This window comes from Cygnus atratus, chromosome 3 (genome assembly GCF_013377495.2).
Source record: "Cygnus atratus isolate AKBS03 ecotype Queensland, Australia chromosome 3, CAtr_DNAZoo_HiC_assembly, whole genome shotgun sequence".
NCBI classification, from domain to species: Eukaryota; Metazoa; Chordata; class Aves; order Anseriformes; family Anatidae; genus Cygnus; species Cygnus atratus.
Genome location: NC_066364.1, coordinates 84,806,176 through 84,819,629, shown reverse-complemented (window position 1 = coordinate 84,819,629; position 13,454 = coordinate 84,806,176). Strand labels below are relative to the sequence as shown.

The 13,454-nt window shown below is 41.2% G+C and overlaps 1 protein-coding gene across 1 annotated transcript; it reads right to left on the bottom strand.

Moving 5' to 3' along the window:
- Positions 1 to 5,812: 5,812 nt before the first annotated feature.
- Positions 5,813 to 13,152, bottom strand: SULT6B1 (sulfotransferase family 6B member 1). The gene is made up of 7 exons (XM_050709999.1): positions 12,939 to 13,152; positions 10,118 to 10,230; positions 9,778 to 9,867; positions 8,670 to 8,796; positions 7,896 to 7,990; positions 7,453 to 7,609; positions 5,813 to 6,539 (listed from the first exon to the last, which is right to left on the bottom strand). The coding sequence occupies exons 1-7, from the start codon at positions 13,138 to 13,140 to the stop codon at positions 6,409 to 6,411; spliced, it is 915 nt and encodes a 304-aa protein (XP_050565956.1). The 5' UTR covers positions 13,141 to 13,152; the 3' UTR covers positions 5,813 to 6,408.
- Between the last annotated feature and the right edge of the window lie 302 nt (positions 13,153 to 13,454).

Here is a 13,454-nt window from a genome sequence, read left to right as displayed (position 1 = left end):
TTTAATCCGTGGGCAGGTAGACAAGAGGAGCTCAATTGGCCCAAAGGGATTTCAGCCTAACTTTTCTGTTTTGCTTTGTTTCAGTTCATTCTGTATTTATGTTCATTCTTTTGCAATCGGATGCCATGTTTGATTTGATTTCTCTCTTTTTTTTTCCAGCTGAACTGTTCCTTACTCAATGAATGCAATTTGCCATATTGATTCTTTTGATATCCTTTTTTCTTTGGTAGATCAGCATTTATCTTCACTTTTGTACTACAAAAAGGCTGCAACAGCATCACTGTACCCTAGTTAACACCGTCTCTTTTCTTCCTTTTATTCTCAATGGTTTTGACAACTTTGAACTTTGAACAGTTTTCCTTCTGAAACAAACTACCATTGCTTCCATTATTGCTATTCTGGAAAGTCTGTCATGCTGGCAAATAGCTTTGTATTTACAATAGTTAATAATGATACCTATTCTACTGCATTACATAGTTGTCTTTCTATATTAATGCATTTTTCATCTCTTCCTTTGCCCTTGGGCTTTCAGCACACAATTCATTTGTGGACAAAGCACTTGTATGGCCCTATTCTGTAAACTATTTAAAACATTGTCAGTGAAAAATGCAACGAGAAAGAGCCCTAGAGGACCCATCCCACACTGCACTGAAACTTTGAAATCACTCACGTAGAAAATGCACACTCTGTCTCCTGTCCTTCAGATTGCTTATTTAAAATGGCAATAGCCAGGGCACAGGGGCCAGAGAGGCATAAAATGGCTTGCAAAAGCAATTAAATGCTACAGAGAAACTCACACTTGATAACTGCAGAAGGTTGTTTATTGCCTTGTTTACCCCTCCACCCTGAGCATTACTCTCCATGGAATGACAACAGGAAGACTGAACAAACCACAACACGTGTACACATTCGTTTCTCTGCTGACATTATGTAACGTGCACGCATTTCTCACTGGCATCACTTTACAGGTGGCTTTCGAAAGGCTTTTTGCCCTGCGTGGTGACCTCTGGCAGTGTGGGGAAGACACCCATGGCACACGTACAGACTGCAGAGCTGCAGGTGGGGGGCCAGGTCCACCCCCACCACTACCATCCCATGACCATTCATACCAGAGCCTGCGCAACAGGCCTCACTCACCAAGAGGGGAACCAATTCCCTCATATATTTGCCCCACTATGGGCTCAGAGCTGAACATATTTTTAGACAGAGAAGAACAATTTATCTCACCTTTAAGAGTAGACCATGTACTGTCAGCCCAGAAGAGAAAATTTGAACAATTTCTCCACAGGCCACACACACTGCTGGCATTACCCTTCCTGTTGCTGGCCCTCAGCTCCACCCTTGCCCTGTGCACACCTGGGCTCTGGCTGCTGTCCTCCACTCCTTCCCCACAAAAGGCCCCACTTTTCCACTTTTCCTGAGGAGAAGTGAATGTTTTTTTCCCTCCACAACCTTCCCTTGGGGCGGTGAGGGCTTCAGGGCTCAGGTCAGAGGTGGCACTGCTGGGTGCTTAGCCCCCCACCCCACTTCAGGGCAAGTTAGGTGCAGGGAAACCCAATCTCCACCGCTACTCTTTTTCTACTCCAGTTAACTTCCCCTCCTCTTAAACCCCTTCATAAGAAAGTTCTAGGCGACTGTTCAATGCTACCTTAGCGGAGGCAGACTTCACCAAGCGACACCCCAGCTGCCTGGGCCAGGGCACCTCCTTACAGCCTCACCGTGTGAGGTGGGTATTTGGATGCTGTCGGTACGGTAACATTTTGGTGAAGTTTCCACAGTGATGCATAACTGGCTGCCCCTGCGTCTGATACCAAAGCCGCAGGAGCTTGCAAGTTACGAGGGAAGACAAACCCAGTGGCTCACCAGAAAAGGAAAAACAAATATATATATATATATATATATATATATAAAGAAGAAAAGGAAACAGTTCTCTGAACAAGTAACAGTCTGAAAACAAAAATAATTCCATGCCATCAGGAAAAAAGAGGATGGACTGCATTGAAAAAAAGAAAATTGTACACAGCAGAAATACTCACACAAAGAACAAAAGCAAAGAGCAGTCTGGAAATCTGCAGAAACTGTTCCAGACACTCTCTGTGCCTTGACAAAAGACATGAAGACGGACGGTTGTAGGTGTCCCATTTTGGGGGTTGGCTGGTTTTGGTAGTTTCTCTTTTGTTGTCGTTTGGTAGGCTTTTTATTTTACTTTTGGGGGGACATGGTCAATGTCTAAGATTATCTCATATTTAATTTTTTCCTCCGGATATAAATATTTTGCCTATGGATATAACAGAAATACACAATAATGAAACTATGACTTATTTACCTGCTGGGGGAACGCTAATGACTGTTGTAGTAGTGAAAACAGCTTCATTGGCTTGTAAATGCAAAACAGCAGGGAACTCACAGGAGACCAACATGCATATGTCAGTAAGCTTATACTATTCACAAGTACACAACCCTCCCAAGATATTAGTTTCACAGCCTCCTTTCAGTTCCTGACTGCTTCATATTTTGGGCAAAGTCAAAGAATAATTTTCTATCTTCCTCAGGCTTCTAAAGGTTTTGCAGAAGCCAAATGTTCTTATGAAAAACATTCCATTCAGACACAAACTGAGTATTGTAAGACTTAAGCACAACACCTACACATTTCTAATGGTTACATTTCTGTGAAGCTGGGAGCAGGGAAGTTAGTACTCAGGCTACTCCCAACACCAGCTGCCTCTCACCTGGCTGCGAAGCTGGGTGGTGGTGCCAAACACCTGGCATGAGAAGACCAAACACACAGGATGGTGGGCCCTTGCCCTGACCTCCCTACTGTGCTGTTCTTCTAGCATCTGAACAGCTTTGTAAGGAAAGGAGGGAGAGCAAAGGATCCATACCATCACTTCATCACCCACTCCGCCATTTAACTTGGACCCACAAGATCTGGTCTTCAGTGGCTGTGGCAAGGAGCAGAAGAGCCACATGAAAGAGAAGGGGTAACTGGGGCACACCTTGATGCGTTCATGGGCAGCTGTGCCACAGCCAGACAGCTGCCCCCTCACCATATGGCAATACCAGTGGGCGATACCTCTGCCATCATTCCAGCCTAGGACACCCAGGCCAGGTGTTGCTCTCCCAACAGCTGGTCTCCAGTCCAAGGACCACATCAAGAACCTTTCTAACATGGTCAAAACAAACAGGCTATGGCTGACTGAAGTAACAGGCTATAACTTAAACTGTGCCAATACTAAACATCTATACACTATTTTATCAGCAATTATGTCATATCATCCCAAGTGTGACAGCAAGTCGTGACAACTGCATCCTTTTACCAAAAACAAGGTAAATAACATTTTACCAGAGTGCCTTAGCAATGTGCTAGACATAGCACTGATACAGTATGCTTGCATTCATAATGTTGTTTTCTATTTCTCTCCTTTGCATCAATCCTGACAATATCAACATTCAGAACAACCACTGATCAGTCTCATTTCAACACCATCAGTGTATGTTGCCAAGCTCTGCAGTGTGTTAAGAGCAGAACAGAAGGTGCTAATCCCCACCAAAGGTGATCTGTCAGACAAAATTCAGGTCAGTGTTAGGGCTTTTCCTAAAGAAACAACATTAGAATACAAGTCCAGGCATTTGCTATTATAAAAAGATTGGTATGACTGTCTCACATCCCCCTTCATTATAAATCCATTTGGCATCCACTCTAATAACCAGCCTACCCTCCGAAAAGAATTATTTGATGTTCCTGTGGAGGTCATATGTGCCTTGTACTTTCAGAGCACTTCTACTGTAATTCAACATTAATTATCTTTCCAATTAATGTACTGCATAATGCTGCAATATAAAATGCATGCATTTTGTAAATGAGAAAATTGAGCTCAGTTCTGTCTGCTTTGATCCCATTTTATCTTTATTATAATTCAGTGCCAAAATTCTTTTTCTTTTTGGCTGGGTTATTGACACCCTGAACACACACAAGGGAGCTATCTCTTGCATGCAAAAGATACGTTTATGCTTCTCTTTTCCAAGAAGACCTCCAATTTCTCTTTTTCAATATCATTTTAATATACTTTCCTGCTTTATGATTGTTATCGAGCAGCTCATATGGGAAATGGAGGTGACAAAAGTACTAACAGATTAGCGTTTAGCAGTTACCATAATATAGATATCATAAATACTTACAACTGCTAAAAAATAGTAAGTGTGAAAAAGGTCACCAATACAGAAAAAAAATCAAAAACTGTAGTTAGGGAGTGAAAAAAATCTCTTCTTTAAAAGGTAGATGATCCGACATATTTTTAAATGCTGTTTGTCAAAAATACCACTTAAAGTTTTACTGCTGAGTACCATAATAAAAAGAAGCATAAAAGGGAAAACATTTATAAAATAAAAAATATAAATGGAAAATATAAAACCAAAATTGCTGTCTATATGTATGGCTGAAAGAATATATGTGTGCCTAGTGATTTTCCACAAAATGGAGTTTAATTTTGCTGTTGGGTTTGATTTTTTTGTTTAGCTGCTGTTAAAAGCCATAAACACTCTGGGCCACTGAATTTGACCTTCAATACCACCATCCGAAAATGTTTCTGTGCTTTTCCATCCTGAATGTGTTTGAGGGAGGTATAAATTTTCCCTTTCTCCAATGACATTTAGCTTTCTTCTGTGTCTTCCTACCACATCATTTTTAACAGAACAGAACCTAAAACACACAGAAAGCTGCAAACAAATTAGCTGCCCCTCACACTCACTAGTCTTATACTCAATGTTCTTTAATGCTCTTTTAAGAGATGGTAATTAATGAATATGTGAATACATACTGAGAAGAGTCTGCAAATCAGACTGAAAGAACATAAGAATGCCATCTATAAAACATTCCCTCAGATGGCTAAGTAACCTTAGCTTAAATAACCTTGCTGGTCCAAAAGTGTAATAATTTAAGAGTAGTCTATTTAGCATCTTGAGATGGGATTTCCTCTTGAGCTGCCCTGGGATAATTCATTAAAATCTTAAATAGAGAAAGATGGCAGTTTAAGCAGATAGGCTGGCTGTTACTGATCTAGTAGTTCAGGCAACCTACTTTACTAGGGATTGGTGCTTCTTTTTCAACATTATCCTCAACCAAAACCCTTTGAACTTCTTTCTGTTAACTGCTTAGCAATTACACTAACCTACTACTCCAGCAGGGCCTATTACACCTCAGGCAAATACATGAGAAATACAGCTGCTTTTTTTTTTTTCCCCAGCATCTACAAAGGACTTACATGGAACCTTGGATTTGTTTGGGAAGCTTCATCAACTTTGAACTTTCGCTTGTTTGGTATTAACCCACTTCATTCTGGTTTGATATGTTCTATTTTGCTCTGCAATCCTCACCGGTACCCCAGTTTTGGTTTACTGATTTTAAATGGTTGTTATCACAGCTGTTGATTTCAAAAGCAAATTCACATCTACAGGCATAAAGTAACCCAGGCAAACCTACACAATTACACAAAGTATTTCCAAAGTTATGCAAGTAGCACACTTCCTTTTCTCATATCTAAAAAGACCCTTCTTCCAACCAAGTGAACCAAATGGTTACCGACCCTCCTGCCTTGATACTGTGAAGAAGTCATTTACTCACATTCCTACCGGGCAGGAACTTTTTCATTCACCTCCTCAACATCCAAAGCAGGGTGAGTGCTCTGGAGTGCTCCAGAGTCCTCCTGACAATCACATGTACAAAATCAGATATTCTCAATGTGTTTCCAATTTCTCCCTTGGGTGAGCAGCAAAGCAAGCCACCACCAGAAGGTGGACTCCAACCTCCATGTGCAAGTTCCCAATTCCTTCAGTTGCTCAGGATGAGATCTCACACTACCAAAAGAAACAAAAATATTTGTGGTGAAAGGGGGAGAAAGTTTCTCCCTGAGTTCCTTTATTTTTTTTTCTCATATTTATCTACACGCAGAAAGTGGCAAAACCCAACAAAACTTTTTGAAATTTCACTTTAAATTGAAATGTTATGAATTTCCAAATCTAAAAATCAAGAAGACATTTCACTATTATTTTAAAAAATCTCTTGGAAAATCACTTGCAACATACTGAATACATTTCCAGTGATTTCAGCATGTTCAAATACTGCATATATATTTCATGCAGGATTCTACTAGGTAACATGAAATCATGGCAAAAATCAGTTTTAAAAAACAAGTGAAGCCAAAGAACCACAGGACATTTAAGAGAATCTGGTATAGTCAATATACTAACTGTATGAGTGAGGATTGCTTGTGCAAGTTAAGACAGCACAAACAGGCTTGCAATTGCACAGATACTCAAAAGTTTCAAATCAAGTATTGTTCTGATTTCTCTTTGATTTCATAAAAGTGAATGAAAAACTGTCTGGACACAAGATTATTCTATAGAGGAAGCTCAGGACTTGCAGTACACATCATATTTTAACTTTGCTCCCAGCTTGGTTCCTTCTAAGCACACTTTGAATTTGGCATCCATTTCCTTGTTCTGAGCTTCAGTGAAAAGATTTTTCCAGTCTCCGACAACACCTGGAACATAAAGAAAAGTAAAACAATACCCTTGACTGTAAGGACCAAGGAGTATGATTTCAAACAACAAAAAAAAATAAATCCTGTGTCATCTTCTTTCAGGATAATCCACTTTTTTCTTTTAAGAACAACAACAACAAAAACAACAAAAATTAAATTAAAAAAAAAAATCTCTGACCCAAGAACATATTCCTCTGCTTTACTTTTGATGTCCTCAACAGAATGTGAACGTAAAGGGGACATAGGAAGCTACTGGTCTGCTTTGTGTTTTGTGCAGCTGCAGAGTACTGCCAACACAACCAGCAGTTGTGAAAAGAACTCTGAATGTTCAAAGATGTCATTTTTAACAGCAAGAGCTTTGTGCGCTGTAACCAGACACTGCCCTAAGCTGCAGTCTACTTCTGATCTAGTTTTGGAGAGTCCATGGCCTGAGTTTTTCTGGGTCTGCATCTCTAGCCTGATTCATGGCTAAAAGACACAGCTCAACCTGTGCAGTGTCTGGATTCAACGTGCTGAGCGAGGTTCCTAGGCAATCCCAAGGGTTATTTAGAAAATCCAAGAAAAATCTGTGGAGGCACTTTGTCCAGGATACCCCCAGTACTCACAGAAGCCAAAATATGACTCTTCTTTGCTTTAGTTAGTGTTTACTGCATACCATGACTGGAGGTTGTGCTACCTGTAGGGCACGCCTGCTAATCACATTATACAGGGCTTTACTGAATGATTTTGGCCCTTGTGATGAAAACAAGTGATAGCATCCTGAAGCACAGTCAGTGTTCCTTAACTTCTAGCCCTGAAAATTATGCACAAAGATTAAGCATCTACTGATCCAAACTCCCATCTGCCCAAAATGTATTGCTACCATTCACCAACCTTGCAAAATATGCTGTTTGTTTGCTGTAAACAAATTTACCTTTGCGGAAAAGAACTGAGCCAACAGCACCATGAGTTTCCTGAGCTTTGTCCTTCATTGCCTGGAAAGTGGCCCTGTCTGCAATGGACTGGATCTGCTCTGCCACTGGGGAGAATCCAAAGAATTCAGCTATCTGCTTTACACCAGAAGTCAGATTCTGAAAACAATGCAGTGAAAGGGGGTTATATAATTTGCTTCCTCTGACAAAGGAGCTACCCACTTGGGGTGTGTATAGCTATCATCTACAAACAATATCTTCCTTCACAGTATGTCTTCTACATTACATTGGAGCTCTGCTTTCATATATCCAGACCCAACTTGTTCCTAAATAGATACTTGATGTTGCTCTTTCAGGAACCTGTGCTTTCTGCTTTTAATTTCAGCAATTTTCAGGGAACAGACCCAGATATGTTTTGCCTGTCGGTACACAGTGGCTGCTTTACCTCTTTCAGGTCTTCATATGTTATGATCATGGTATTCTTGTCTTCAATGTGTTTGTTCCAGGTGACTGCATGGTCAAAATAAGATCCCCAGCCAACTGTGAAGAAGCAAAAAAAGCATCAGTGTGACCTTCTTTTATTACTGTGTACTTATTTCTCTCTAACTGAAGAACCACCTTCTGTTACCCATCAGTTACATCTACACAAACAAACAGAACAGCCTGTCTTTTCAGTGGTACCATGCTGTACAACAGAATGATGGAGACTTCCACGGGACTTTTGTAAGTGTAATGTAAATGTAAGTGGCTTCTGCACAGATATATGAATTTCCTCTGTGCTTCCCCTCCGTTTCTATATTGTCATTAAAGATAACTCTTAAAAGCCAAAGTTAGACATCAGTCGAAATCTAAAAGTTGAGTTGCTTATGAGGTGTTTGGCTCATGCCTGGAAACAGTAAAGACAACAAACTGTCATTTCATTACTATTTCAGATCTGTAGCATTTCCTCCATCACTTAGTGACATAATTTCAGCCCAATACCATTATCAAGCTGCCAGGCGATTCCCACACACTTTTGCATGGAAGAGCAAAATACCCAGAAACAAAGCATATTTTGGACTTTCTCCCCATTCTGGCATTCAGCTGCCTCCTTTATCATGGGGTATGGCCACCAGTAAGCTAATTATGAGACAGCTGTTTTCCCACTGGCCCCATTTAGTTGTTTTTAAATATTTTCTTCTGTTACTTCTTCAGCTACATTCAGTAACTATAGCAATACCTTTTCCATTCATGAACTCGCAGAAGAACTCATCCCAGGAGCTGTAACTGGGGACGCTTGGCACATTGTTGTGGAAATGGAAAAATGAAACAGCTGTATCTTTAGGGTTTCGAAACAACACTAGTATCTGGAGTAGGAGAAAGAGGTCAACAGTTTTAGGTGACATATTTCCTCTGGCAACCAAAATGAAAATATAACCAAACATTCTGCAATCAATAACTTACTGGGGGCTACAAAATATTTTCACTATTACGTAAGGCATTGAGAACAAATGTATAATGTGGTCATAATAAAGACCACTTATCACTTTTAAGATTTGCTTATGTTACGGAGCAATTGTAGAAAGGAACAACTGGAAAAAATGTAATGTTGTCAGAGAATACTACCCCATAACTACCTAAGACCTGGGAAATAGCAAGGAAACATTTGCCAGCCTCTTGCTACAAAAAACTGTTTGATTCTCCTTCAGGAAACCACAGCTGCTACACTTATATCCCATTTTTCAAAGCAGGGCAATAATGTACTTGAAATCCTAAGAGACAGCAATCCTTAGAGAAGTGTAAACACTTCTGAAAACTTGTTATACATTAACCAGGAGAAAATATTAATGGAACAAGGATAAAACCCTTATTCCTTAACCAACTCCTCCCTTCCTCTGTGGTACCTCTCCTAAATGCTATGTACCTGACATTGTTCGGTGACTGAGAACCAGAAATACTGAAGTTTTAACAGTGTGGCTCTCTGCATGGAGACAGTCAATGTCCCAGAGATACTGCTGCCACTTTCATTCCCATCCACAACCATTGTTGTACACAGAAAAGAGTAGCATAAAAAAGAAAAGCATGACACCCCTGCCATTTTTTGAGCACTCTAACAGCCTCTAGAACTGTTCTTGTTTATGCACCCCTAGGGTTACTGTATTACAGCAGGTGCTAAGCCAGCCCAGGACTCATGAGATTCCCATTGTCTCCAAGTCGCTTTTCCTCAATGCCACCTGCATGGGTGCAAGAAAAGGATGCAGCCTGAGAATTATTCTTGCGTGTTGGTACTGTCAGAAAAATTAAGCTTGTTCTTGCAGAGAGAGAGGGGAAAAAAAAAAAAAGCCCACCTTGGCTTTGTTCTTGAAAATAGACTTGGGGAGGCAATCATAATTCAGATGTGTTGCCAGAATCCTTGGGGATGGAATCTGCTTCATCCTCTTTAGAAATAAACAGAACAATAAGTGAGAACAGGCTTATTACATGAGTGCAGCAATGATCTGTGAGAGTTTCCAGTGTGAAGCAGAACCTAATCAAAAGGCATTAGTCATCCAAGATTATCCTTTTTCCCCTCTTGGGAGAAATATCTTTACTTGCTGCATGACTTCATTTTAATAACTTGCATGCGGGGGTGCAGGAGAGAAAGAAAACAACAGACTTTAAGTGGTTCAGTAGGTTCTTTTCACTAACCTGATATTTATCTGGATCTCCACATTCAATAAATGGTAGTTCTGTGCTTACAGGTTTACTCTGGACAGTGGTGAATATCAAGTCATTTAAAATCTGGATAAGCCAGTTCACACCTGGACCAAGAAACCCAGAGAACAAAATAAAAAGGTTTATATAAGATCTCAAAGCCTTCTCATTACATGGCTTGATTCAGCATAATAGACAGTCATCAAATTACAGATAATACTAAAGCTCTCAAATGATTATAAACAAAATAATGTTTTCAGTTAATGAGATCCTCAATGGCTTCTTAGCTGTGACCTTCCTGGCTCACTTACGATTGATATGTGGAAAGCACTGGGGGTAGAACTGACTTAGTGATGCACTCAGTATCTTTTTAATATAGTCATAAAACAATCTGTGACAGACAATAAAGGGAGCTTTCCTGACTTTTACAGAGAAACACTTGGGAAGGGTCTTGATAGGAGAAGGAAGGAATGAGCAAGGAGTTTCGCTCATTCTGCGGTGGAGAAGTGTCTGCCCCTCCCTCCTTGCACCGGGTCAAGGATGAAACAGTCATCAATGCAATGCCACCACCAGTGCTCGTCCCCAGTTGCGCCTGTTGCTGTCTCCATAAAGTGCGCTCCAGAAGAATGCTAGAGGAGCTGCCACCCACCAGACCCTATGCGAAGGATCTCGTGGTGAAGCCTCCCCACATGTGGCTGTCCAGGCACCAGCTGTGCGGGGGCAGCACACCTCCACGGCCAGCTCCATGCTCTCCTGCGGCTGCTTCATGCTGCCTGCTTTCCTCAGCTTCCCAGGGACCTCGCCCTGTAGATGCCCCACTGACTGGTAGCGGGACAGAGCGAGGGAATGGCATGTTCACCGCGCCTGCGGCACCCTCCCCACGTTCTTGCAGAGGCACTTGGAAGGCTTCCTGCTGGGGCCACGGGGATGGAGCTGCGGAGCTGCCTCAGCCTCCAGCATGCTGCAAGTCCCCTGTGAACGCAGCTGCCAGAGGCACTAACAGGGAACACAGGATGCAAACAGCGTTAACCTCATGCTTTCAGCTGAAAGTTATTCTCAGAAAGGAGGTCTTTCACCCTATGTTACATAAAGTGGCTCAGGACTGTGTCCTATTCATACAACAATATGTATGCAATGTGTACACACCATGCAATGTCTTATAATACATCTGAATATACTTATATACCACCAAATACCATAAGATTTATACATAAGACATTTTGTGATGTATATAATCTATATCAATCTCCCATTTACATAAAGACCAATGCCAAAAGCATTAGAAGTCTCTAAATCCATGTCTCCATCTGCCCAGTATTAACTGCACGTGCACAAACACTGATTTTATTTTAAACAAAAGCTACAGCTGATAAACCTAAAATTCTTAGTCTCTAAATCCCATCTTGGCTTCTCAATGCACGACCTGTCCCTGGGAAGTACGGCATCCAGGAGCTCCGTCAGCCTGCAGCCCCACCTCATCAATGTCTCTCTGCATCAGTCAGCGCTTTCCTCTCCACTGCACACACCTGAGTTGGGGGAAACATTTCATACAGTGAGACTTCACTGTAATTTAACCTTCATGCTCCTTAATAATTAAAAGGAACGAGGACACTGTTAAAGCTCTGAGAGACAAAGCTGTGGTGCCAAGCTCTGTCAATGGCCTGTCTTTATACAGTCCAGCAAAAACCCTGGACTCAAAATCAGCAGAAATAAAGGTCTCTTACAACAAAGATACATATTTCACATTTTATATCAGCTCCCTTCTTTTGTATTTGCCCTCTCTTTCTCTTGGCTCAGTGTTTTGTCTCACAGCTGCCATATATTTACCCTAAACACTACAAGCTTACTTCTTAAGCCCCTAAATACATAACAGTTTCTTTCCAGATCAGAACTTACCAAGCCAAAACCACAGGAACAGTATGTGCTCTTCACCTTGCTGGATGAGACCTTGGTTAAGGGCCTCCTGATTAGAGACCAACTTGAGTGCATCAGCTACCGTGCTATTCCACTGAAATCCTTTCCTGGACCCACATTTTCTCTGACAACCCTAAGCTTCTGCTGCTTGGGTCTCAAGGCAGAAACACTTGGAAAGGATTTCCTAGACTGAGAAAACCCATCCCTTTCGTATAAGCAACCATCTCACACAAGACATTTATAACACTGATCAAAATCAGCTGGTTGGTTGGTTGTTGTTTTTGTTGTGTTTTTTTTTTTCCCTCCAAAGCTCGTATTGCACCTTTCATCCTTTCTGCAGACCTCTGACTACAAGATTTCAAATTCCACCACGTCACAGTCTATCATGTCACAGTCTATCATTTGCAATCACAAAACAAAAACCAATAGTGATACTGAATATAATGATAATGCTAAGAAGCTGCTTGAATTTTGCAAGATGCTATGCCCTGCTGCTTTCTACTTCTTATAAGGAGTCTAATGCGTAACTTTACTGCTTTTGTACATTACACTGCATTACATTACTAACACACTTTTCAGAATGCAGTTTATCACACTGGCAGAGGTATCTTGCCCCACTGATACATAATAACTACGTACTATATTCCCACTTCTTCAGCCAAAAGTAGTTTTGAATGCTAAAACATTTTATCTTTTCAGAAACATAAAACATATTAAAAAAGAGTGGACCAGACTACATAACAGAGACAATGAGCACAAAAACCTGCTGCCTCTGGTTGTACTAGAAATGCCCAATATCCCCACACAATGTAAAACCATCCTCTGTTGGTTATTTTCCTCCTTATCGTGTCAGCTAATTACAGTATGACAGACTACAGCGAGCAATTTATAACGTATTCACCGCATTTGGGGTAAGACACCAGCACCATATCGTCCCTTCTGGCTTCCAGGTTCTCCAGGGCTTGGAAGGTCTCTGCACTGCACACTGTCACGGGATAAGGAGTCCCCCGGTAGGAGAACAGCAGATCCTTCAGGGCAAGGCCTTCGGACTTGGCCAGTGCTTTATTTATTTCATCAACAAAGGCTTTCCTTTCCTCAGCCATGCTTACCACCTTTTGCTGAGGATTGAAACTGCTGGTCTAATGCAGTTAAGTGCCTTTAAATAGGCATTTTTAAGGGGTGGAGTAGAAATACTTGGCATTATTTCTGCCTCTGCCTCCCTTCCTGAAAAACCCTTACAATTTGATACATTTCTTTCTCTTCCCCTTCCCACCTTTCTGGAAACAGAAACTGGGTTGATCTTGCCCATTTATCATCTACAGAGAAGGAATTACTTTAGCACTAAATCCCACTGTGAGCAAGTAATACTAGCAAGCCTGGCCACCAGGGAGAACAGAATTGGAAAAGAATTGCCCTG